Source organism: Sorghum bicolor, chromosome 1 (assembly GCF_000003195.3).
Source record: "Sorghum bicolor cultivar BTx623 chromosome 1, Sorghum_bicolor_NCBIv3, whole genome shotgun sequence".
Lineage (NCBI taxonomy): Eukaryota > Viridiplantae > Streptophyta > Magnoliopsida > Poales > Poaceae > Sorghum > Sorghum bicolor.
Genome location: NC_012870.2, coordinates 61335196 through 61360646, shown reverse-complemented (window position 1 = coordinate 61360646; position 25451 = coordinate 61335196). Strand labels below are relative to the sequence as shown.

At 43.2% G+C, this 25451-nt stretch overlaps 5 protein-coding genes across 5 annotated transcripts; 2 read left to right on the top strand and 3 right to left on the bottom strand.

Moving 5' to 3' along the window:
- Window positions 1520-2752, bottom strand: LOC8063203. Its single transcript, XM_002465029.1, has one exon. It carries the CDS (start codon window positions 2750-2752, stop codon window positions 1520-1522), a length of 1233 nt encoding a protein of 410 aa, XP_002465074.1.
- Window positions 2883-3893, top strand: LOC8066242 (F-box protein At5g07610). The gene has a single exon (XM_021459753.1). The coding sequence runs from the start codon at window positions 2937-2939 to the stop codon at window positions 3564-3566; it is 630 nt and encodes a 209-aa protein (XP_021315428.1). The 5' UTR covers window positions 2883-2936; the 3' UTR covers window positions 3567-3893.
- LOC8063202 (premnaspirodiene oxygenase) lies at window positions 5590-7679 on the bottom strand. The gene is made up of 2 exons (XM_002465028.2): window positions 7002-7679; window positions 5590-6897 (listed from the first exon to the last, which is right to left on the bottom strand). Exons 1-2 carry the CDS (start codon window positions 7458-7460, stop codon window positions 5755-5757), a joined length of 1602 nt encoding a protein of 533 aa, XP_002465073.1. The 5' UTR covers window positions 7461-7679; the 3' UTR covers window positions 5590-5754.
- On the top strand, window positions 15227-21889 carry LOC8066241 (pentatricopeptide repeat-containing protein At5g67570, chloroplastic). The gene is made up of 9 exons (XM_002467603.2): window positions 15227-15901; window positions 16051-16242; window positions 16363-16444; window positions 16552-16743; window positions 16850-16963; window positions 17266-17359; window positions 17469-17626; window positions 18911-19345; window positions 19801-21889. The coding sequence occupies exons 1-9, from the start codon at window positions 15231-15233 to the stop codon at window positions 20563-20565; spliced, it is 2703 nt and encodes a 900-aa protein (XP_002467648.2). The 5' UTR covers window positions 15227-15230; the 3' UTR covers window positions 20566-21889.
- LOC8066240 lies at window positions 23769-25053 on the bottom strand. The gene is made up of 2 exons (XM_002465027.2): window positions 24044-25053; window positions 23769-23885 (listed from the first exon to the last, which is right to left on the bottom strand). Exon 1 carries the CDS (start codon window positions 24913-24915, stop codon window positions 24118-24120), a length of 798 nt encoding a protein of 265 aa, XP_002465072.1. The 5' UTR covers window positions 24916-25053; the 3' UTR covers window positions 23769-23885; window positions 24044-24117.

The following is a 25451-nucleotide window of genomic DNA, read 5'->3' as shown; positions in this document are numbered from 1 at the left end:
AGAAATATTAACTTTAAATTTCGTTTCTCGCTAACAGTAACCAATACTAGCTTTGTAAAATTTTAAATTTGGTTGTAGGGTCCACATCTAATTGTTTTTTTACTAGAGCCGATTATGTTATTCATGGTGGCAGTTGTATATCACGTCAGGCGTTCTTGCTTGGCGGGGTGTTGTTCAATGGCACCATGGAGAGGCATGTGTTCTTGCTTGGCCGGGTGTTGTTCAATAGCACCATGGAGAGACATTGGTCCTCTGCTCTGCAAGACAAAGGCTAGACAAAGGCATGTCTGTACCGGCGACAGCTAGACCAAAGGCCGGTGAGGAAACATATCATACTAATAATATATCTCATGGCAATAAAACTCTTTCGCACGAGAAGTTTAGTGAAAAAAGGTGCACAAAGGAGGGATATGGAGTTCTCTTGACTTTGGAAACTTATAAGCTGACGAGAATATTTGACAACTTTTTATGTTTAAGTACCACTTTTATCAAAATGTTGAAGGAGATTTTTTTTCTCTTTTTACTAAAAACTCAACATAGAAAGTTATTTTACCAAACTTCCGAAGATGCTAACAGCCATCGGATACCCAACAAGGCCTTAGGTGGCGCATAGATCTTGAAGGAACATCAAATCACACGTCGCCTGAACCTTGGGCACAATTCAAGCAACTGATCGTATAGGAACTGTGATATTCAATTTAGTTGTTTATAAACTTCAATCAGCAGTAACAATAATTTTAGGAAAACAAAATTCTACAATGAGAGATTTGAATATAAATATACTACACTTTCTCCATATAACAATAAAAGTATATTACGCCTTCATCTTAAAAATATAAGGACTTCCCCAATGCAAGGACGTGGCGTACTATCTCAGACTCCACGTAGAGCTACTATCAGAGATGTGTTGAGAGTGCGGCTTATGGAGAAAAAAAAATAGAGCAGTGAAAAGGAATAAAACAGATGGAAAATGGACGTGATGAGATGGTACAGTAAAAAGCAAGGATGCGTGCCCATGGAAGTACGTCTGTGTGAAAAATTCACCTTAGGCATACAAGTATCACCAGTTATATATATATATATATATATATATATATATATATATATATATATATATATATATATATATATATATATATATATATATATAAAACGGTTGCACATTTTGTTTACATATCATGTTGCCTCAAGGGGATGAATATCACTTCTTATTCGAGACTAGCAAATTCGATACATGCTAAAAGCCTAAAACTAGTAATAGCAGGATTCATAAGCAGAATATTTACAAAATTCACAGACAAACTGATATTAGGCGAGTCATGATTCCCAGAGATGAGCGCCGAACTGATCAGATAAATTCCTTCACTCGGACACTTGCACATCAGGATTTGGTAAATCCATAACCGATTAAAACAATTCCTTCACTTGTACATAATGATTTTTTGGTAAAGAAAAAAGATCAGCTGCTTCTGGTTCCAACACATAAACCGATCAGCTGCTTCGTGTATTAACAGTTCAATTAACACATGCCTAGAAAAGCTGCAGCGGCAACATCAGGGTTTGGTAAATCCACAAAGGAGGGCACATAAACCAGGAACCTGGGCCTTGTTTCTGGTTCCAGCATGCATATCTCCTTCACTTCAGCACTGATCAAATTATAGGAGAGCAACCTGTATCCTTCCACAGGGAGGAAAACAAGATCCCTCTCGGGATGAAACACAACCACATAGAAAATTTCAGACCAGAATTCATTGCCAGCATAATCAAACAGTATCTTCGTCTGCGGAGCCACTTCAATCTCGAAGCGGCGCTTCAGAATCCAATCCCCTTCCTCGAAATCCTTCAGAAACCAAACCTGCATCATGGTGTTGCCGCAGCCTTCGTGCACAGCATAATGCAGGAATCCCTGAGACTGTCCGAGGCACCCCACCAACCCAAACCAGTTGGATGCAGGCAATGGAATCAGGCGCCACGCCTGGCCCTCTGGATCGACAGCAAGAACCTTCTTCTCGTGGGTGAGCAAATTGACAAAGCCATTGATGAACACACTGCCCATTCCTTCCACCAGCCTGACACGGGAGTCACGGCAAGCATGGCTCTGCACCCATTTCCCGGTCACCGACGAGAATACCTCAAGGCCCTGCACACAGAAGTTGGTTGCCTCACACAAATCCAACAATTCACCACCGTCGGTGTCAGACGGATCGTCATCACCATCGGATTCTTCAAAGTCTGAATCAAAGAAGACCCTTTGCACAGGCTCGGTTCTTGCAAAGTTGAGTACATGGAATCGAGGCGAGGCGCCGTGAGGCTCGAAGGCAGCCAGGGCCAGCGCCTGGAACCCAGACGACGGCTTCGGGAGAACGGTGAATTTGCCAGTGGCCGGGTTGCAGACATAGTGACATCCACCGGACCCGCCGCCGTCCCGGCAGAGGAGGAGGCCGTTGCAGCAGTCGAGGGGCAGGGCGCGGGCGCTACATGGAAGGAAGCCAAGGCCAGGGAACGGCGACGAGCCGGCCGGCGCGAACCGGACAGCGAAGTCGCAGTGGAGGGGGCTAGGGGCGTGGTTGGTGTAGAGAAGGCCGGCGAGGTCCTGGGGCAGCGTGTTGCGGTGGTCGGGGTGGTAGGAGAGGTCGTGCCAGGACCTGGAGACGCACCTGAAGCGGCAGAGCGACCGGTACGGGAGGCGGCGGAGGATCTCCACGACGAGCTCCCAGGGGAGACGGCAGCCGCCGCCCTCACCGGACTCCATAGGTTTCCGCCGGCCGCCCGTTCCCGCAGTGAAATCACAGATGGGCTAGTTCCCCTTGGGCTTCCTCTGGTCGAGTAATGGGCCGGAATGGGCCGCGTTTTACAGAGCAGATGGCGAAACCCTTCCTCCTTGCTTTTCCCCTCCGCCCTCCGCAGCCGCCACTCAGCGCCTCACACAGACAGCCATGGCGGCGGGCTCCAAGGAGAGGAGGAACCCGGCGACCTGCCTCACCGACGACCTCATCGTGGAGATACTCTCACGACTGCCTGTCAAGTCGGTCTGCCGCTTCAAGTGCGTGTCCAAACACTGGCTTGGCCTCATCTCCCACCCCGACCACCGCAAGAAGCTGCCCCAGACCCTCGCCGGCATCTTCTACCACACCACCAGCAGCGAGCTCTTCCCCGAGTTGGTACGCCACTTCACCAATGTCACGGGGAAGGGCGCGCCCCTGATCAGCCCCTCCCTGTCCTTCCTCCCGGGCCACGCCGACATCACCCTCTTGGACTGCTACAACGGCCTCCTCCTCTGCCGTAGCCGGACGACCGCGGGCGCCAACCGCTACGTCGTCTGCAACCCGGCGACCGAGGAATGGGTAGCGTTGCCTGAGTCCAGTGAGGCTGGTAACATCTGTGATGCGCGGCTAGGGTTCGATCCGGTCGTTTGCCCCAACGTCCATGTGTTTGAGTTCGTGGAGAGGCATGAACCTGTATATGGCTACTTTCCAGCAGAATATATCAGTGGGCTTGAGATCTACTCGTCGGAGACCGGGCATTGGGCTCACAGGGACAGCGGATGGAGTGACGATGTGGCCTAGCTTGTGGCATGGGATGAGCAATGTATTTCTCAATAGGTTTCTTCATGTTTTGGCATATGGGCATGGGAATGTTGATGTTGTACTGGTGGTTGACACCGAGGGGAACTCATGGAGGACCATCCCCGTGCCGCAAGGCTATGACGACGGTTTCATTGGACACTCTTAAGGGCACTTGTACTATCTCACTATGGTTGAAGAACATGACTTGAAACTGGAGAACATGACTTGAAACTGTCACTGTATGTTCTTGAGGACTATGCTAGTGATGAGTGGATCTTCAAGCATAGTGTCATGATTTCGAATTTATTCAAAATGAGCCGTTTTGCTCTTGTGAAGCTCAATAATCTGATCACGATTCATCCAGAGTGCCACTTGATATTCTTTGTTTCGGATTTCGACCATACAATAAGGTGCTATGATATGGATAGTAGAAATGTGTGTGTGATTTGCAGCATGGAGTGTGAGGTTTACTACAATTCGAGACGTTGTTTGTCCTATGTTCCTCTTTTCTCAGAGCATTGTCTGCCTGGAACTAGTAACCAGAGTGCAGGTTCTCATCTAGCATACTAGAGGAAGTCAAATCATGTTGATATCGATCACCAACATGAACAAGAAGGCAAGAAATACTTCAATTTTTTCATGTAATCAATCTTGTTAGAAGAGTTGTTGAGAGATGGAAATTATGTTTCTTTTGTAGAAGGTGAATGTCTGAATGAATTATATTTTGCTTCTTGTGCTAGACATATGTATCATGTATTACGAAAAAAAATTTCAAGACAGGGGGGGTGTTTAGGCCTTGTTTAGTTCCAAAAAATTTGGCAAAATGGACACTGTAGCATTTTCGTTTGTATTTGACAAATATTGTTCAATTATGGACTAACTAGGCTCAAAAGATTCGTCTCGTAAATTACAGTTAAAATATGTAATTAGTTATTTCTTTTATTTGTATTTAATGCTCCATGCATGCACTGCAAGATTTGATGTGACGGGGAATCTGAAAAATTTTGTAATTTTTTTAGAACTAAACAAGCCCTTAGTTCCCCTTTTTTCCCAAAAAATTTTGAGTTTTGGCCCATCATTTTACAAAATGCAACTAAACACCATGCAAACTTTTTTGCAAAAAGGTGGTTATTCTCCATTTTGGATTTTGGCCTCAAGAGGCTCTCATAAGTGCAATAAATTCTGCATTTTGGATGGAACTAAACATGACCCTGAAAATTTTGGTATTTTGTATTTCATCATTCCAAAGTAGTTGGGGAACTAAATACCCCCTCATATAATTTTCACATTATTAAACTTAACAACTTAAAAGTTATTCATAATTTATATTCCCAATGTCTAACCCATACATTATCCAAAACGACTTTCTTTATAGGTATGGGGGAGGGAGTATACAACATAAATAAAAGCAAAATAGATGGACTACAGTCAATGTCCTATTCATCTTTTAGCCAACTCTAATGGGAAAGAAAAAGAAAAACTTCAAAAAATCAAGGTCTTTCAGTTCTATTTCCCCTACTTCCTCTTCTTTTATCCTCTGCAACAGAAACCCGACCAATGGTAAATCTGCAAACAGTACTTTCAGCAGTGTTTTTCTCTCTTAACATATCAATAAATATTACTTTCAGCCATGACTTTTTCAGCCAAGCAAACAGGGTGTCTTCTTTTAATAGTTATTTCCGGGACATGTCAAAATAAATAGTACAAAAACAAAACTACTGCATGATTTAAAAAAAATGAAAGCTATGGACCCACAATTACAAAAGGGGCATTTACTCATAAATATATTAGTTGAAAAGGTCAGTGACAAAACTAAGCACCATGCGGTGTCAGGAGCATGTTGCAACATATATTTCTTTCAGAGTTTTGTGGCTCTTGTCCTTTCAATAGGGACACAAAGATAATTAATAATTTACAATTATTTTCGTAGTCAGGCAAGAACAAAAGTTTAATATATTATGACACAAAGACAAATAACATATAAGAAAAGTAACAATTTATTACTTGTACTAGTTGGTGTGAGTGTTATCTGAAATCATTTTAACATGAAATATATACATGTCTTTTTTATTTTCTTTCTCGCATATATATATCGTGAGAACTAGTACTACTACTTAACATGGTGGTGGCTATGTGATGTACTAAAAATAGTGGAAGACACATTTTAACCAACCTATACAGTTAATTTCTAGCTTGGCACCCTGCTGGTTTCGCGGGAAACGACCGGGGTAGCACAGAGCATCAGAGGCGACTTGCGGCGGACACCAAGGCCAGGTGCCTCTGTCATGTCAACCTCATCGACACCCTCCTGCAGGGACCAATCAAAGTGGTAGAGGAGCTGCACGATCGCCATCTCCAAGACCGGCAGCCCATAGGAAATCCCCGGGCACATCCTCCGTCCAGCACCGAACGGTATGTACTCGTAGCTACCCCCCATGAAATCAGCAGCGACGTCGCCGTCGAACCTCTCGGGCTTGAACTCGTCGGCGTCCTCCCAGTACTTGGGGTCTCTTCCGACAGCCCACGCGTTGACGATCACCCGGGACCTCGCCGGAATCGTGTAGCCCTCGATCTCGCACTCGTCGATGCTCTCCCGCGGCACCAGCAGCGGCACCGGCGGGTGCAGCCGGAGCGTCTCCTTGATCACGAGCTTCAGGTACGGCAGGTCGGCCGCCTGGATGTCGGCCTCCGAGACGGCCGCCTGTCCCCGGAACGCCTCCCGGACCTCGCGCTGCAGCTTGCCCATCACCCTCTGGTTCCTCATCAGCTCCGACATGCCCCAGTCCAGCGACGACGCCAGCGTGCCCGTCCCGGCGGTGAACATGTCGAATATGATCGCCTTGATGCTGTTCCGGTTGAGGTGGAACGACGACGACCCTGAGGAAGAAGAAGCTCGCTCCTGCAGGCCGATGAGGAGGTCGACGAGGTTCTCGTCGTCGTCGTCGGCGGCGGCGGCGGTGTCTGTTGGGCTTCGGCCAGACAACGATGACCTTATCGTTGCCTGCAGCTTCTCGTCCCGGGCACGCGTCCTCTCCTCTATGACCTCCTCCAGGGTGGAGTCCACCGTCCTGTGGATGTCCTCCAGCGTGCGCCGCATGCCGGTCACCGCGGCGAGCACGGGCCGCCAGGTGGGGAAGAGGTCGGGGAGCTTGAAGCCGCTGGACAGCGCGACGCCGGCTTTCATCGCCGTCAGGAACCCGCCGGCGTTCCTCTGCTTGTTGCCGAAGGATGCGCGGGAGACGATGCTGATCGCCAGGTTGTAGAATGTCTCGCTGAGGTCCACGGCCGTCGATGGCCCGGCTGCTCGTATCCTTTCCACATGACTCGCCATCTATATATACATGCATGCATGCATCCATGCATGAGTAAACAACGTTGCTAGCTAGCTAGTGATCGATCGAGAAGCTAGCTAGTGAGCTAGAGGTCGTCGTGTACCTCCTGTTCCCTGATGTGTCGGAAGGTGAGGACACGTTTTGGGCTGAGGACCTCGGCGGCGCAGAGCTGGCGGAGCTTGCGCCAGTACTCGCCGGACAGCGAGAAGAGGATGTCGGCCCAGCGGTAGAGGACGATCTCGCCGCTGAGGAGCTTGGGGCGGGTGGCGAAGTTGGCGTCGTGCGTCTTGAGCACCTGGCGCGCCATCTCCCTGGACGACGCGACCACCAGCGGGGTCTCGCCCAGCTGCAGCATCATGAGCGGGCCGTGGACGCCGGCGAGGTCCCGGAGCGCGCGGTGCGGGAGCACGTTCACCAGGTGGTGCATGCTGCCGATCACCGGAAGCTTCCACGGCCCCGGCGGGTGCCTGCTGCTAGTAGGCCTCACCATCAGGTGCCTGAGGAGGTGCACTAGGGCCACGGCAATGGCGGAGACGACGAGGAGGGGTTGGAACACTTCCATTGTTGGTGACTTAATTGTGTGTGTACGTGTACACCTGCTCGCAGCTAGCTAGCACGATTGAGCTGCTGCTGTGTGTGGCCCGTATTGGGGGCACTATACATATGTATATATATAGCCAGGTATGTATTCATGTGGGTATTGTACATCACAGATTAATTACTGACTGCGTGCATGCGTTGCCATATGGCTATTGGCTAGTCGAAATTCAGAAAAAGACGACCGTCGACGTCGCTCTCCTCTCTCCATCCCGCTGGTCAGCTATATGTACTGTGTCTGTATGGCTGAAATGGTCCACCGTACGTGTCCGGCCTGTTGATATTGTATTGCCCGAGCGTCGAATAAGCTCTTGCAAAAACCTAAAGGTCAACCACGGGTGCCTGACCTTGGGCCTCAGCAGCAGCTGTTGTTTGAGGACGTGCACTAGCTATATAGGGCCTCAGCATGTACGTAGCTGTACATTACTACGTACTGTTACAGACTGCACGTTCCAGGTCCAGGCTGCTAAGGTCATATGTGGGTACGGTATTGCATGCATGCGTCACAGCCAGAATTTTTATATTCTCCTAGTGATATAAGTTTCTTTGTTTTAGCATTCAAAATTAATTTAGTATAATTTTTTTTCTACTAAATGTCTATTAGTAAGAATTTTCTAGTTCTACGATCGAGTATTTGGTAGTTTTTTACTACTAATTTAGGAGAACTCTACCATTTTAGTAGTGTGTTGCCTTGGCTAGCTATAGTCGAAATTCTGAAACAGACCGTGTCGTCGGCTCGTCGCTTTTCAAATCGTTTTCCCAATTTTCTCCTCTCTCCCTGCGTGAAACGGTCAAGCTATCATTTGTATGATGATATGGTTCAATGGTCAACCGTGTTCCGTTGATGTTATATTATTGCCCGATGGTCGAATAAGCTCTCGCAAAACTCCAAGAGGTCAGCCCTGTTGCTTGACGATCTGGCAAGACTGAACTGCATGCAGCGACGACGTAGTGATACAGATACCTTAGCCCTCATGAGACCTTGACCTTGAGCGATGGACAGCTCAGGAAGCTGACTAGTGACCTGTCGTCTAATATTACCTGGTAATACTGACCTTTCTCATCTACGTAAGTATTTTTCTCATGCATGTTGTTATTCAAAGGATCAAGCTTCGTCCAACTAGCTCCTTTCTTCAGCGAAACATGAATCATATATTTGTAGTCAGTACAACTTGAATTGTTCGTGTTCCACGCAGATGTGTATATAAGATGACTTAACAACCAGAACACCATGTGGAATTCCAAACGTTCCTATCTGCTTAGCTAGCACAGCGGTTTCTCCGGAACAGATAGTATTGGAGATTAATTAAACTACGAGGATTCCCTCGCGTTGCCGTGTGGATATAAAGAAGAAATATAAATAGTAGGTTAGAATATATATTATCTAGTTGAATAGTTTGTATATATGTTTTTAAAAAATAGGTAGCTTATGACTTGCATATTACAATTGCATGAGGTAGTGAATTTTAGATAGCTTACATGTTGAGAGAAATAATTAGTGAGGTGTGATAGTAGATTGTCTAGTTAGATAGCTTACATATTAAGAGAAATAGGTAATGAGGTTTTGTTTTATAAAAATATAAGATTATAGTTTGCGTTGTTTTTATCCTAAGTCAAACTTCTGCAGCCAGCTTAGCACCGCACTACTGCAAAACAATCAATCTCTATAATCGGTCAATCACTACCGGTGCTTGATGTGTACGGTGGCGGCGCACGAGCTGAGACTTAAGAGCTACGGTGACGGTGTGCATCTTTCTCTATTTTTTCATTTTTCTTTAGTTTTTGAAATATATATGCTTCATATCTACTTTCTCCATTCTAAATTGTAAGTCATTCCAAGAATCTTGAAGAGTCAAAGCATTTTCACGTTTGACCAAAATTATAGAGAAAAATACTAAGATTTGTGACGTAAAGTGAGTATAATATGAAAATATAATTAAGGAAGAATCTAATGATATTTAGTTGGTATTATAATAATAATTATTTTATCATATAAATTTGGTCAAACTTAGAAAAGTTTGACTCTCCAAGATTTTTAGAATGACTTACAATTTAGGATGGAGGGAGTAGTTTAGAGTCTGGCGGTGCTTGCTCGACCTTCACCACCCAATGCTGGTTCCAAATCTGCTAGTGATGACCGGCTTGGAACCGGCAGTTAAAGGTGAATATGTAGTAGTGCTAGTCAAGTTAGCCTATATATCTATATGTAACTAGAGGTTCAAGACAATAGCGGATCCAGAAACAGGGTAAGAGAGAGGCTGAATAAATGAAAGTTAAAAATATTACTTGCCCTAATATAAACCAAATGATAGGATATAATTAAAGTACAATGAATGCATATGACATTACCAACTCCAAATGCTAATTAAAGAAACATCTAAAACAAGTTTGTGAGTAAAAAAGATACCAGAAGAAAAGATATGGCCAAACGATCATACTCCCTCCGTCCCCAAATACTGCTATTTCTAGCAGATTTCAGACAGATTAGTGTGACAAACAAAAGACTATTCTAGCCTCAATTAATTTGGGTTCCACCATTTAATCATGCACGTTAAGCCATGGTTCTCTAGTTTCAACGAGCCGCATTTAATACCAACTAAACAGACTCAACCAATTACCATGCGCCAAAGTACTGCTCCCTAGAAGAAATTAAATGGGCTGGTGGACCATGGAAGTTCCGAGGAGAATAAAATGGGCTGGTGGACTGAGTATACTAGTAGAAATAGTAATATTTGTGGACAAAATTTTCTCCTAGAAATAGCAGTATTTAGGGACGGAGGGAGTATTATACATCTGCATAATTTAAAGCGTCTCACTCATCATCTTCAAATTATATTAAAACCTTAAGTGTTATATCACTCAAAAAAAACTTGAAATGTTATAATAATTCACATAACAAACAAGATTCAAATAAAAAATTTCCATCCTAGGTTCTAGTGACATGCAATGCAATTGGGATTAATAATTATTATAACTAGAAAGTAACAATTGGCAATCACAACAGGATGAAATCAGTTACCGGCTTGTTGGCATCTACAGCCATGGAGGGAGGGAAGGTAGAGGCCGAGGCCTGAGGGGCACTGACGTACTACCTATTCTCGTGCTATGTTGCGGTACAACGGATTACCCTTGGCTAGTTTGTTCGCTTGTCTAAAAAATCATAGTTGAAAGTATTTTTTACTAATTTGTTGTGAGAGAAAAACACTGCTAATGGCTGGTAGATCGGTAGATAAGCTCAAGCGAAAAGGCTGGATGCGCCTTGCAAGGAGCATCCTATCACGACTTGAGGGAGAGGAACTGAGGAAGGAAGCAGAGGAAGTTTAGCAGGAAACGGGAAGAAAAATAGGGCAAGAACAGATTAATTCAGTTGGAGGTTGTTTCTCATTTCAGGCATGAATCCTTCGTCAGACCAGATACAACGGCTTATAAATGTCGTCACCGCCTCTCTCTTACTGGGCCAAGCCTTTACAGCTTAACAAACCAAGCCCATTTACTAAGGCTTATTTGGAACACAGGAATCTGAAATAGAGGAATAGAAAAAAACACAGAATTTGGGTGGTTAAAAGTGAAAGACTATAGGATTATAAAACACAAGAATATGAACTACAACCTACAAATTTATAAAACATGGGAATGTGAACTACAGGCTCTTTGGATTGCAGGAATCTTTAAATAGCAATTATGAGGCATACAGGTTAATGAAAACTTATTACATTCAAATTAACGAGAACAAAAGTCCTATTCTTGAATTAGCTCAGAAATTTTGGTTGGTGCTTGTTTAAGTAAAAGTTGGATTTTTTTCCTGTCTATATTTTTTTCATTTTCCTATTCTTACTCAACTTAAACTTGTGACGTAGAACAACGTAAGCTTGATTACCACATGCATCTGGGAGCAAGTGTTGGAGGAAAAATTCCCATGGCTTGGAGTGGATTTTTCCTTTCCTCCTAAAGTATAACTCCTATTGTCTTTCCTTTAGGTTTGTTCGTTTGTCTGAAAAATCATGACTGAAAGTATTGTTCGCTAATTTGTAGGAGACAAAAACAATGCTGAGTAGTTGGCAGATTTGTTAGATAAATCTGAAGCGAACAGGCTTTTTCTTTTCAAATCACTGCTGAATAGCCGACAGATTTGTCAGATAAATCAGATAATCCGATTCCTTTGTTCCAAATGCGTTGGTTGCATGCCTTTTCTTTTCTTTTGGAATGAAAATTTTTCCTCTAATTCCAAACGACCCCTAAGCTTATGGGAATCCCACGCTTTGCTTGAACAACTAGTCGCCTTTGACCCACACTCCTTCCTCCTCAGCCACTTTTCAGGTGCTGCCTCACTTGGTAACATGTTCTTACATTGCTGCCTTCTTTTGCAGCAGCTTGTCCCCAAGCTATCAGATAACGGCGTTGCATGTCATATTGTCATGCACATCCTCTCATGAAGCCATGGACGCAAGTTGTTGACCCACTGAACCAAGACTTGGTCTGCAGGAGAACCACCTCGCCATATGAGGCCTTGTTTAGTTCACTCCGAAAACCAAAAAGTTTTCAAGATTCCCCGTCACATCGAATCTTTCGTCTCATGCATGAAACATTAAATATAGACGAAAATAAAACTAATTGCACAGTTTACCTGTAAATCACGATACGAATCTTTTGATCCTATTTAGGCCATAATTGGACAATATTTACCACAAACAAACGAAAGTGCTACAGTAGCGAAATCCAAAATCTTTTCGCATCTAAACAAGGCTGAGATTCAAGGAGCTGCACTAGATTCAACTGCACTAATGGATCAGTAGCTACTGAATGTAGTTTCTAGTACCCTAGTTTGTGGAGGAACATGCTTCTTCAACTGAATACATGGATGACAGGATAGATTGCTGCTGAAGGAGGCAAATCCAATTTGTAAGCCACTCATCCCACTTTATCAGTGATTTTGAATGGCCCAAAATACTGAAATGACATTTTATGATTACCGCAAAAGGCCACTGAAGATTAGACATGTGGTTGTAGCTTGAGATACATCATCTTTACATGTCGCTGAATTCCCTTTCAAAATGGTTCTTATCAGTTCGATGCTTCATTCGCTTAAAGCTGACTGATAAGAGGTGTTATACCAAAATTCTACCAATAGAAGTCACTTATGTCGCCAGCCCCTAGGACAAGAATGCACAGAACAATAGCATGTTCGCTTGAGCTTATCTGCCGAATCAGTATTTTTCTCTCATAACAAATCAGCGAACAATATTTTCAGTCATGACTTTTCAGATAAACGAACAAGCTTAAAATTAATGTAGAAAAGACTCTCAACATTGATTTACTCTCTCAATTTGCCATCGGTTTGTGGATGATACAACGAACTCATGAGCAATTGAGTATCTAACAAGGCAAAGAGTTGCTGCCAGAGTGTGCTTGTAAAAACTCTATATATTATAACAATGGATAGTCCATGTAGCTTGTAAATGTGGCTAAAGTAAGTCTAAGCTACCTGTGGGACAGTGCAAGGCCGAGAGTTTGTTTTAACTTTGCCAAGAAAATAGAGTCCCACAGTGCAAGGCCGAGAGTTTGTTTTAACTTTGCCAAGAAAATAGAGTTTTGATCCTTGGTAAGTGGCATGAAAAGAGTCCACTCAAAATGAACACTCTTTTTGAGCAACTGAGTCAATGGTTTGCTAATAAGATCATAGTGTTTGATGAGTGTTATAAAGTAACCAGTTTGCCCAAGGAGACCTCTCCCACCCCTCCATCTTATCTTATACTCCTATAAAACTAAACCCCACTACCTATTTCTCTTAACATGCAAGCTATCCAACTAAGCAATCCACTATCACTCATAATTAAAAATCCACTAGCCCATGCAATTGTAGTGTCCACATTAACGAGTCACTATATTTCTCTCAATATGCAAGCGGTCCAACTAAACAATGCACTATCACATACAACTAAAATCCACTAGTCGTACAATTGTAATGTCCACTCAGCAAGTTACGTAAGTATTTTATTTGTCCACATCATCATGTCATGTAATCCATCACATTCCCGCAGCAACGCGCGGGGTATTCTCCTAGTTACTACAATCTTAGATAACTGTTTGTCTTGTTCGCTTAAATGAGCACTACTTGTCTTGTGGTCTCTCTAGATGACAAGGAACAAGAGAAGACATGGTGAGCTGAAAATTTCAATGCGCAAAGCTATTGAATGGACCAAAGATACAACGTTCGATTTGTGGCAACTCTCACATCTAATTAAAGACAGACAGGAGCTGAGGGTGTTGCCACAATGGTGGCGTCCACCACCAAGCTGGATCAAGTGCAATGTCGATACCTCGTTCATCATGGAGAAAGGCTAGGGGGCGACTGGCATTGTTCTTAGAGACGAAGGTGGCCGAGTTTGTGGAGGGCGAGCATTGTGGTATGATCATTGCCTTAATGCTCTGACCTTGGAAGTGATGGTCTGTCGTGATGGAGTCCAGTACGCCATAGATCGAAGGGCGCAGCGGCTTCAGCTGGAGACGGATTGCCAAGTGCTTGTCAACCTGTGGCAAAATAGGCGGCACCAGAACCCTGAAGTCGGCCCTCTTCTTCAGCACATCGATGTGTTAAGCCGGAGCTTAGATGAATTTTCCTTCTTTTTCTCTAATAGATCTTGTAATAGATTAGCTCATGAATGTGCAAAGCTAGTATCCCGTACACACCAAGTGGAGGAGTGACTTATACCACCACGAGGTTTACAAGATATAGCTGAAACTGATTGTAATCAGGTTCGTGATTTTTGAATGAAGCCCCCGACAGTTCTAAAAAATAATATTTTTCTCTCATAATAAATCAATATCATTATCGGCAGAAGCCCATATTTTTAGCTAGACGTGGGAACAATATGAATAATGATATTAATTTAGTGTCATAAATTTTGTTGCTCTTTTTTTTAAAATTTGATTAAACTAAAAAAATAACTTAATACTATATTTTAGAAATTAATTTATTTTAAGACTTTACCAAATTGTTTATTGGCAATATGGACATGTTTGCTAGTATTTGAAACAATAATGGGATCATGTTAAAAAAAATAATGGGAGGGCACCCATATCCGGACATACTACCTGTGAACACAGTTATTTGGATCGGACTGAACCGACAGTTAAACTAGTAAAAGACCGAACTAGAGTCTTGGCCGGTCCGGTCCACCTTAAAGGACCGGTAACAACTAAATCGGTATTAAACAAGTGAACTAACAATTTTTTCTTCAAAACCGACCGACCGGTCTTGAGAAAATGATGGAAAATTGTGTAAAAAGAGGGGACGGGGGAGTCAAACTCTGCTCTGCAGGTGCAGGGTGAGGAAGCAATTTCTCCCTCATTGAGCTATGAATTTGATTATGTTCTTGTATCATTCTTCATCCTAGGCCTTGTTTAGTTCTAAAATATTTTGCAAAATCGACACTGTAGCTTTTTCATTTGTATTTGACAAATATTGTCTAATCATGGACTAACTAGGCTCAAAAGATTCCTCTCGTCAATTTCGACCAAATTGTGCAATTAGTTTTTATTTTTGTTTATATTTAATACTTCATGTATGTGTTTAAAGATTCGATGTGACGGAGAATCTGAAAAATTTTGCAAAATTTTTTGGGACTAAATAAGGCCTGGTTAAACCGACGGTTCAACTGGGTTGGACCAATCAGCGTTTGAGTCCGGTCCGAATAACTATGCGTGTGAAAAAGAAGAAAACCGATGTGGCGATGTGATGAAAACCGTCGGTCGCTGCCTCTCCCTGTCGAGTGTCAAGCGCAATCCTCACTCCCGCAGTCCCGCGCAATCCCATCCCGCCATGGCTGTCTCCTCCCCACCGCCTCCTCGCTTCCACCTCTCCCTCCACCTTCAAGACCCTACCGGCCGGAACCCCCCGCCTAGTAGCGGCAAAAAGTCACGCCCCGCCCCGACAACCGAGACGCTCCGCCGCCGCCTCCTCCGCCGGGGCGTCTCGCCGACCCCCAAGGTCCTCCACACCATCCGCAAGAAGGAGGCGCTCAAGGCCCTCCGCCGCGCAAGGAAGGACACCGCCGCCGCGGCCGCTGCCGCTGCGTCACTCAATCCGTGCGGCGAGGAGATTGGGGCGGAGGACGAGGAGGAGGCCCGCTTCCGTGCGGCAGCCGCGGAGTACCGCGCGCTCGTGGGCCGGCCATGGGACGCCGGCGCCCGCGGCGTGGCGCCCCCGCGCGGTTGGGACGCGGAGGAGGGCGGGCTCGAGGGCCTGAGGGAGATGCTCGTGGCGAGGAGGGGCGACGTGTTCCGTTGGCTACTGGACGATGACATCGAGGCGGATGCAGCGGAGAGGAAGCAGCAGAAGCGTCCGGGCACTGGCTGGGATGTGGATGCCGAGGAAGAGGAGAGGAGGATTCAATTGCTCGTCAGCAGGTATTTCTGCTCTTGCCATTTCAGGCTTTCTCCGAGAAAGCCTTGTCTAGTTTCAGTTGAGTAAATTGTTCTGTTGTGTGCATAATTCTATACAATCAGAAATAATAACAATGTTGATACATTATTGAATACACAAATTTTCCCATTAGGTTAAACGGAGATTACCTAAGTTTTCGTGATTGGAGGCTTACTAGAATGATGAAAAAGGCTGACATCATATATAGTGAAGATAATCTACTAAGAATACTAGATGGGCTTGAGGCACGAGGAAACTGGAGGCAGGCTTTAGCTGTTATTGAGTGGGTCTACAATGAAAACAGCTACAGGCATCGGAAAAGCAGGTAGGTTTTTTCTTCTCATTTTTCACTGCTTGCTTCTCTGCTACTGTGAGTAGCATATTTTGACAAAAAAAGATCCGGTACATTGATACTTCCCATAAGTAATAGACTTTTCCTATCTAGGTTTGTGTATACAAAATTACTCTCAGTCCTTGGGAAATCATTAAGGGCAAATGAAGCACTTCGAGTTTTCACCATCATGCGGGTAATAGTCCTTTTTCTGTACAATTAAAATAAACAGTCAACTTGTTTGTACAGAAAATAGAAAGCTAATGGCTTAACATTTTATTTTCGGTCCATAATTTACATCAGAGAGATCCTCAAATATACCCTGATATGCCTGCATACCATAGTATTGCTGTTACGCTTGGTCGAGCTGGTCTTCTGAAGGAGTTAATCAAGATTATCGAGTATATGAGACAGAAGCCCTCAAAGCGAGTAATGAATATGCGGCGCAAGGGTTGGGATCCTTCATTGGAGCCTGATGTACTTGTTTATAACTCAGTGAGGATTCCCTCTTGCCCTTTTTGTTTTCTTTCTTTTTACCTAATTCCCTCTTTTCAGTTATATTTTTCTTAAAATACGTTTGTCTTGCCCCTTGATGTTGTAGGTGCTTAATGCCTGTGTTCTATCGCAGCAATGGAAAGGGGTATTTTGGGTGTTCCAGCAAATGAGAATTAGTGGTTTACCACCTACAGGAGCAACCTTTGGGTTGGCCATGGAAGTAAGTTTTATTTTTTATATAATTGGGAAACATTGTACCATTGCTTATTATCTCATATGCTGGTACATTCAGAACAGTTTTCCTCAATATTCCTAACGCTATATCTTGCCCAGTAAAGTCTACTCTCTAGCCAAACAGCTAACCAAGACGAACTAATTCACTTTCTCAAAAAAAAAGAAGACAAACTAATCCAAGGGGGTTTACTCTTAGAGCTTAGCTAATATGGTCAATTGTTTCCCTCGCAAAAAGGAGGGTCATGTGTTGTGGTGACTTACCATACTAATTAAAGCTACTGTTTGAAGGTCATGCTGAAAGCCAAGAAGTATGACTTTGTCCAGAAGTTCTATGAGAAGATGCAGAAAAATGGCGTACCTCCAAGGGCAATAACTTACAAAGGTAATACTCCCTCCATCCTGCAATGTAGGTTGTTTTAGTTTTGTCCTAAATCAAAATTCTCTAACATTGACATTGAAACTGATACAAAGAATAATTGTTTTCCATGCAGTGCTTGTAAGAGCTTTCTGGGAGCAGGGTAAAATTAATGAAGCTGTTGAAGCAGTCAATGACATGGAACAAAGAGGAGTTGTTGGAGCAGCAAGTGTTTACTATGAATTGGCTTGCTGTCTCTGTAATAATAGAAGGTGGAGAGATGCTATGTTACAGGTTTGTAGCTGCTATATGCAACACATACTGCACCTTCATTTGTCAGACTATGCATTGTGCATCTCTGTTTTTCAAGAGCTATATAATTTTATTAGTCAATATTTTTTTCATGAACCATTATTTTGTCCATATTCTGGCAAGGGCAAATTTAATTATTAGTAATTTCATTGTGAAAAGGAAGTCCAGTTTGGTCCTTCAACTTATATCCAAATCTATTGACATTAAAGTCATTAAGTTTTTAAATTATTTTTCTGCAATGTAAATACCATATTAAATAGCCCATGTGTGCAACTTAATTCTTTTTTCTGTACCTTCCTACATGGCTGCTTAGTTGGTTTTCTGGCAGTACAAGCTAAGATGGATTCACCTTTGGTCTCCTCCTCCCTCTTTGTTTTCTTCGTCCCCATCTTTCAAGCAGTTAGCAGGGTAGAGATGTGTGTTGGTTACTTGGCATCAATGCTAAGATCCTCCCAGTTTCACCATCTTTCTTCTGTGCATGTTCTCTATGCATGCTGTGGGTGTGTGCATTTGTGGTGTGGATATGCATAGAACTTCTGGTATTAGATGTGTGCATCGTACTGATGCCCTCCTTGGCAGGAGTATAGACACTCCTTGGTGCAAATATGGTCACACACAGTTCCTGTACAATCATATCCTCCCACCAATGTCAGGAAGAGAGGAAACTTAGGAACAGTGCTGATAGATGGGTTCATCATTTCAAATAATTTATTGCAAGCTTTAGGATACTGGTCAGTAGCTGTACACAATAAATTTTAATGTTATGTTTAGGCACAGGAGTTTATCTGCACTCATTTGGACACTTGTCATGTATCAAGGTCACTAATCTTCTACCTTAATGAAATGACGTGCAGTCCTCCTGCGTGGTTCAAGAAAAAAAAGTCACTAATCTTATGGAAAATAGTTAACATGGTTCTTTGCCACTTACCAAGTTCAATGTTTAGCTTTAAAGAAACAATGCAGTATGACTTCGCACCACTCGTGCTACATGTTACTTAGTAATGTCAAACTTATCTTGTAGCCTTTAATTATTCTTATTATGGTTTCACAATTTGCCTCCATAGATTATCTTAAAAGCTTTTTGTCACGGAGTTGTCAAGTTGCCCAATATTGTACCCTTTTATTTGCACAATCAACATAACAATATTTTCCTATGGCAATGTCCACATCACACTTTTATGACCAGGTAAAGTCCCCTTTATAGGAAAGCAATAAGGAACCTAAACATACAAAGCGTGTTTATTAAGATATGTTTTTTTCGTTCAGGTTGAGAAGCTGAAACAGCTTCCCCTCACGAAACCACTGGAGTACACATTTACTGGAATGATCTTAGCCTCATTTAATGGTGGGTATATCTACGATTGTATCTCAATATTTGAGTCAATGAAGGACCACTGCACACCAAATATTGGGACTGTGAATGTCATGTTAAAAGTTTATGGACGTTGTGATATGTTCGGGAAGGCAAAGGACTTGTTTGAAACCACCAAGGCTTGTTTCTCAAATTCTCAGACATATATCCATGAACATTCATCACTTAAAGCAGACACATATACATACAGCTCTATGCTTGAAGCATCTGCCTCTGCCCAACAGTGGGAGTACTTCGAATATGTGTATAGAGAGATGGTTCTGTCTCATCACTGCCTAGATCAAAGCAAATATTCATGGTTGCTCATCAAGGCATGTAGAGCTGGAAAGGTAATAGCTGTAACTTACAGTCTACAAATGAATACATGATTTATTTCAACTCTTATTGAAGTATACCATTTTAGAACCCAATAATTGTCATTTCAATTATCTCTTTATCGTCCCTTTTATTTGGTTTTTGTGGCCTGCAAGCGCAAGCTGTGTAAGTGTATGGTGGTGGTGGTTTGGGTGTGTGTGTGTGTGGGGGGGGGGGGGGGGGGTAATCTATACGTTTGTTCTTAATGCAATGATACACAGTCTCCTGCATATTTGAGAAACAAAAAGTTTTCTTATTCATCTGTTTTACGTGCACTGAAAACTTGTCATGTTTACACTTTTATGTACTTCAATTGAAAGCACCATGCTAAATACCTACAATTTAATGCCAGATGTAGCTGTGGAATTTTTATTCCAACAGTGGCCTAAACAAGAATTATTTATTCTCTTTATGATTTATTTATGTGCAGTCAAATTTGCTGGAGCATGCGCTCGACTCAATACTTGAAAGAGGAGAGATCCCTGATGTACAGCTGATTACTGAATTGATATGCCAGTCTATTGCTCATAGAGATTATAGAAGGACGCTGCAGCTCTTGAATATTATGACTGAGGCTTCAATAAAAATGAAAGAAGTCGAGTGGGTTTACCTACTACAGAAAAATGTGTATCAATTCAACATTGATGCCCTTGAGGGCTTTATAAAGTACCTCAGTACTAGTGGTACTATCAATGCTGATCCTGCACTTGGTTTAGTAAGAGCACTGGAGTCCCAGTGTGGGATAACTTTAGTGAAAGGCCCATATTTGCTAACAGATGATACCACTACTCAACAGTGTGGACTCTCTTTGCTTGAGAGTGAAGACAAATATGCAAGTAGCAGTTTGGCCAAACAAGATCAGCTCACTTGCGAGAACTTGTGTACTGATATAATTCTTGACGTCCCTGATTCTGATAGAGAGATCCCTCAGTTTGGTGTCAGTGTTGTCATGAGCAGGGACATCTCATTAAGCGGTCAACGATTGGAAGACAAACATGAGCATTCTGATCTTGGGCAGCAGCGTCCACAGGTATCTGCAATTGACGAAGTACTTGATTCCATGAATCCTTATGGTGTCAATTCATATGAAGAGATGCCATCAGCTTCAGAAATTCTTGAGTTATGGGAGCAGGAGAGGATAAATGGCATGTTTGCTCAAAAAACAGAAAGCAGAACCACTCTTCTTAGAGGATAAATGAAATTCTGGCAGATATTATTTGCTACTATGGGGCTATGGGCAGTGCAATTCTGGCATAAATTACCGACAGCTGCTGGAAATTTGAAGGCCCCTAAGTTGGTTCATGGGATTCTTGCTGCAATAATTGCCTAAATCATCAACAGGAGTACAGGAGGCTCTTATTTGTGATCACATCATATCTCGTTTTGGATGGTCCATACTATACAAAAGCAGGGAATGTATAGAATATAGTGTGAATTCACCCAACCAATGTTGCACACTAACTTATGCTCAGGGACAGCAATTTAAAGCTGGGTTCGTCCACTGGAGCAGTTAGCTCAGGTTAATAATCAAACTTTCTATGCCACTTTTCTTTTTTACTGCCCTGGTATGGATCTTATCCTTTTCTCAAAAGAGGGATTTAATCTAAGACAAGAATCCAAGACCATATACTAAGACTAAGCAATAAAGATTCCTGCAGAATTTGACACTGGAACATAGGTCAAAATTTATTCAGTACAGAGCCCTGATACTGGGGACCTCATGGTGGCGACAGAATGTGGGTCCTGTCTAAATTTGATGTGTCTGTGGATTTGTTCAATAGTCAGAGATCAAAGGAGATTGCACTAATGCTCAATGGTGACGATGAAGATTCCTGCAGCGTACCAGATCTCCATGAGTTAATGGGCTCTTGGCTCAGTACCTTGTGTAATCATCTGAAAAATGTGAAAGTTGCAGTTTGAGTTGGAAGAGCTGAATAGCTTTGAGGTTTCTCTAGCCAAGTTCTTTGCAGAAAATCGCAAGGTCCTTGAAGTGCTCCAAATCAAAGATGGAGTCATGGAGACCAGAACTTTATAAGTCATATTTTAACCACAAGGTCGAGAGATGGAGGCTTGGCCTTGTTTACTTGCAAAAATTTTTGCAAAATGTGAACAGTAGCAATTTCGTTTTTTATTTGGCAAATATTGTCCAATCATAGCCTAATAACTAGGCTTAAAAGATTCTACTCGCAAATTACATGCAAACTGTATAATTAGTTATCTTTTTTACTTATATTTAATGTTCCATACATGCGCCGCAAGATTCGATGTGATGGAAAATCTGAAAAAATTTGCAAAATATTTTGGGAACTAAACAAACGCCTTTGGGTAAGGCATCCTCCCTATGTCTAAAGGAAAAGTAGCTCTGTGTGTGGTCTGTGTGCCATGCTTTTGCATCCTCGTTGCTGTAATAATGAGGTAAACATGGAAGATGTAACTAGTGTGCTACTAAACGTTAATGCATTTCATTTCTGGAACTGGCCTTGTATTGCCCTGGCCTTCTTCCTTGTCCCCTTGGGCTTTGTTGTTGTCTTGAGCTTGTCGCCGTCTTATGTCTGATAAGGGTCATCAGTGACGTGTTTTTACACATTATTGATGTGTTGACATAAGAGACAACGTAATATAATTGACGTATTTTTGCAGCGTCTCTCTGATGACTGTTTAACCATGTCTCTAATCTGCAGTTCTGAGAACTGAGATAGTGTGTCTACAAATGTTGAATTGTAATAAAATTCCACACTATATACGACAGAAACGAATGACACAGCTAGCAAGCTAGTTGTAGAGAAATCTATTGGCCGGGGCTTTACTGCTCCGATCCCGGCGATGCCAAGCCTTCGATCCTACGCTTGTGGTTATGTATGAACAACTTTCAAACTAAGTCCCAACAAAATTTATATATTCTTCCTCTAATGAATTTTCATTTTTTTAATATTATTATTATTTGCGGAGAATGTTGTTTCTTGACTAGCATGAAACAAAATTGATCGTTCTTCTGAGACATGCATCCATTCTCTTGTCTTGCACAACACATTTGCTGAAGTCCTCTTGGTTCAAATTCAAAAGTCTACAATTCAGCGAACAGTTCTGTGGCGGAATACGGACGAAGCAGGAGTAACCTCGTCAACATTATTGCTATCAATCTAGATATAGGACTGTCATGCACACAGTCACAGCATGACTGGGACGGAACGAAGGAATTCCACCGTTCCTCGCATGTTTTATAAATATCATGTTTTCCAACCACGCATACGGATATCCCATTTCAACTTCTAGAAGCACATGTGCAGCGACGTATCAAACATTTTTTTTACACAGCATATGATGTACACGTAAGAACTAGGATGTGTCTTTTGGATAGACACTAGATTGTTTTCCTTTTTTTGCGAGATATTAGTATAGTATAAATTCATTAGTATATATACACATACATATATATTCAATATTCTAAAAGACTACAATTGCTTCCATATTCAATATAATACACCACTTCGAGAGTCTTTCTTAAACTCGTTCTCTAAATTATCAATTATTAGGAAACTTTTTGAATAAAAATCATCTATATTTCTTCACCCTCTATCAACTTTGCTATATCTTGTATCACTATACCACAGCTAATCTGTACCGTCTCCAAAATGGTCGCTATAAGCCGTTATAGCGACAGATCATCGGTCGCTATAACGTTATAGCCACCGATTTATAAGTCGTTGTAAGTGGCGTCGCTATAAGTATATAGCGACCAACAGTGTTTATAGCGACCGATAGCTAGACACAAATATTTGTACCGACCGATTATCTGTTACATGTTTTACCGACAAAAGGTTTGACGATATCGGGCTTTTTAGCAACCAATAGTCAGTCGCCATGAACTGGGATTTCATAATAACCAGATTTTAAACCCAGATTTTAAACCCAACAAACATCCATAACATGTCTCATTATTCATCAAGCACATACATCCATTGCTGCCCATATCACTCATCAAACACATCATTAGATAACAATATCTCATGTTTCATTAAAGCCAACATTTAGCAATACACATCAAGTTCAATCATCTAAGATTTTTATCGATGACAGTTCTATCATACGACACACACAACCTAGCTAGGTTAAATGGTAGGCACAAGCCATATATGTTACAGAGTCGTCATACCCTTCTACATCTTTAGTTAGCAAAAATCCGGATATAAGATGAATATATTTAAAAAACTTATTTAGAAAAACTATTGAAGGATATTTTTTATCAAAATATTTATTCCTATAAATTAGGAATGATATAAATAATCTTTTTGAGTTGCAAAATGCCCTCCGTAGCCCTCAAAGCTAAAATTGTAGGCGCGGGAGAATACCTGTTTCCCAAGCATCTATCATTGTTCCTAAGCAGACAGTTGACAGCAATTGCATCAAGACAAAATGAAAGGTTTATCGACTCATATTCAGTTCTTCAATCGGATAGCCACGCAGGAAAAGGGGCTGATGACGAAGTATAACTTACAGCATGATTGATGGAATGAACTGTACAAGAGAAGAGAACCATGCAAGGCATCAAAATTACCCACAAAAAAAGTTTCAAGAAAAATAATTAAACTTGCGATCGTAAACTTCGCTAACTTTTTCCAGCTACCAAACTAGCTATATAAGTGTGTATGCATTATTCACATGATGAAGCCTACCTAGCAGCACGCACTCCAGTCAGCCTCGCTTCCCTTTGGGCGACCTAACCACCTCGTACACGCCGGCGCTGATGCTACCTTTCTTGGCGTGTGGCAGCGGCGACCGGCGAGACGACCTTCTTTTTCTCCATGGACATCCTCATGCCGGCCGGGCTCCGACGCACGCCCTCGCCGGCGCCGTCGCCATAGCAGCCGCCACTGCGTAAGATGGGAAGCACATACCACCATATGGACGCGAGGCAGATGGCGAACACCCGCCCGAACACGGCCAGGCTCACCAGCGTCAGCACGATGACAGACGGCCAGTAGCACGACGGCCGCCGCATCCTCCTCCCCCACGAGAACGACGCCTTCCTCGCCGGCACCTTGCTCTTGCTGGTGCCGACGACCTTGGCGGTGGCGCCCTCCCTCTCCCTCGGGCTGCCGGGTCCGGGTGAATTAACAGCAGCCGGTGGTCGTCGCAATAAAGGCGCGGCGGTCGACGCTGCCGCCGCCGCCGCCGCCCTCGTCGGTTTCTTGGTGGCGGCGCCGCCGGCCTTCTTGGACGGCGGCGGCTGCTCGGGGAGCTTGACGACGACGGGCGTCCAGTCGCCGTTGGACGACTGGACGAAGCGGACCAAGACGAGGCCGCCGGCGGTGTCGGAGGAGCCGACGCGGCGCAGGATCTTGGCCCGCCGTGTCTCGAGCTCGGAGAGCACGACGGAGAACCTGTCCAGCCCGCGCTCCGCGTAGGGGTTGGCCTTGCCGCCGCCGTGCTGCTTCCTCCTCTCCCTGTCCCTGTCCTTGGGCGATCGTCCGCCATTGCGGCCGAGATCCTCCGGGTCGTCGTCGTCGACGTGCTTGAAACTGCCCGTGCCGCACTCGCAGAACATGGTGGTTCGTGGTTGGCTGCTGCTGGTCGATATGATTAGCGTGCCGATGACTTTTTGAGTTGGGCGCCAGCGGGCACAGGGGTCCTCCGCTTTATACCGGGGCTGTTCCCAAAAATCTTGTAAATTTTTTTAAGATTTTCTATAACATCTGGATCATTAAATATAGATAAAAAATAATTAATTGCACAGTTTATATGTAAATTTTTGAGATGAATCTTTTAAATCTAGTTAGTTTATGATTAGATAATAATTATCAAATACAAATAAAATTACTGCAATAGCTATTTTGCAAAATTTTCTGTGGGCGGGAACGGTGATGGTGCTGTGGGAAGAGTGGGGTGTTGGTTAACTTAAACTCCTTTGGCGTCGCAGGTCAGGCAGAAGCTTCCACTGTTCACGACCTTGTAATAATCATGCCTAAAAGCTACTAGAAGAAGACCACTGGAGCATGAGTGGAGTGCATGACTGCTCTTGGATGTAGATAGTGACTGCCTCTATCCGGGATCAGAGATAAGCGAATGATTCAGCATCTTCTT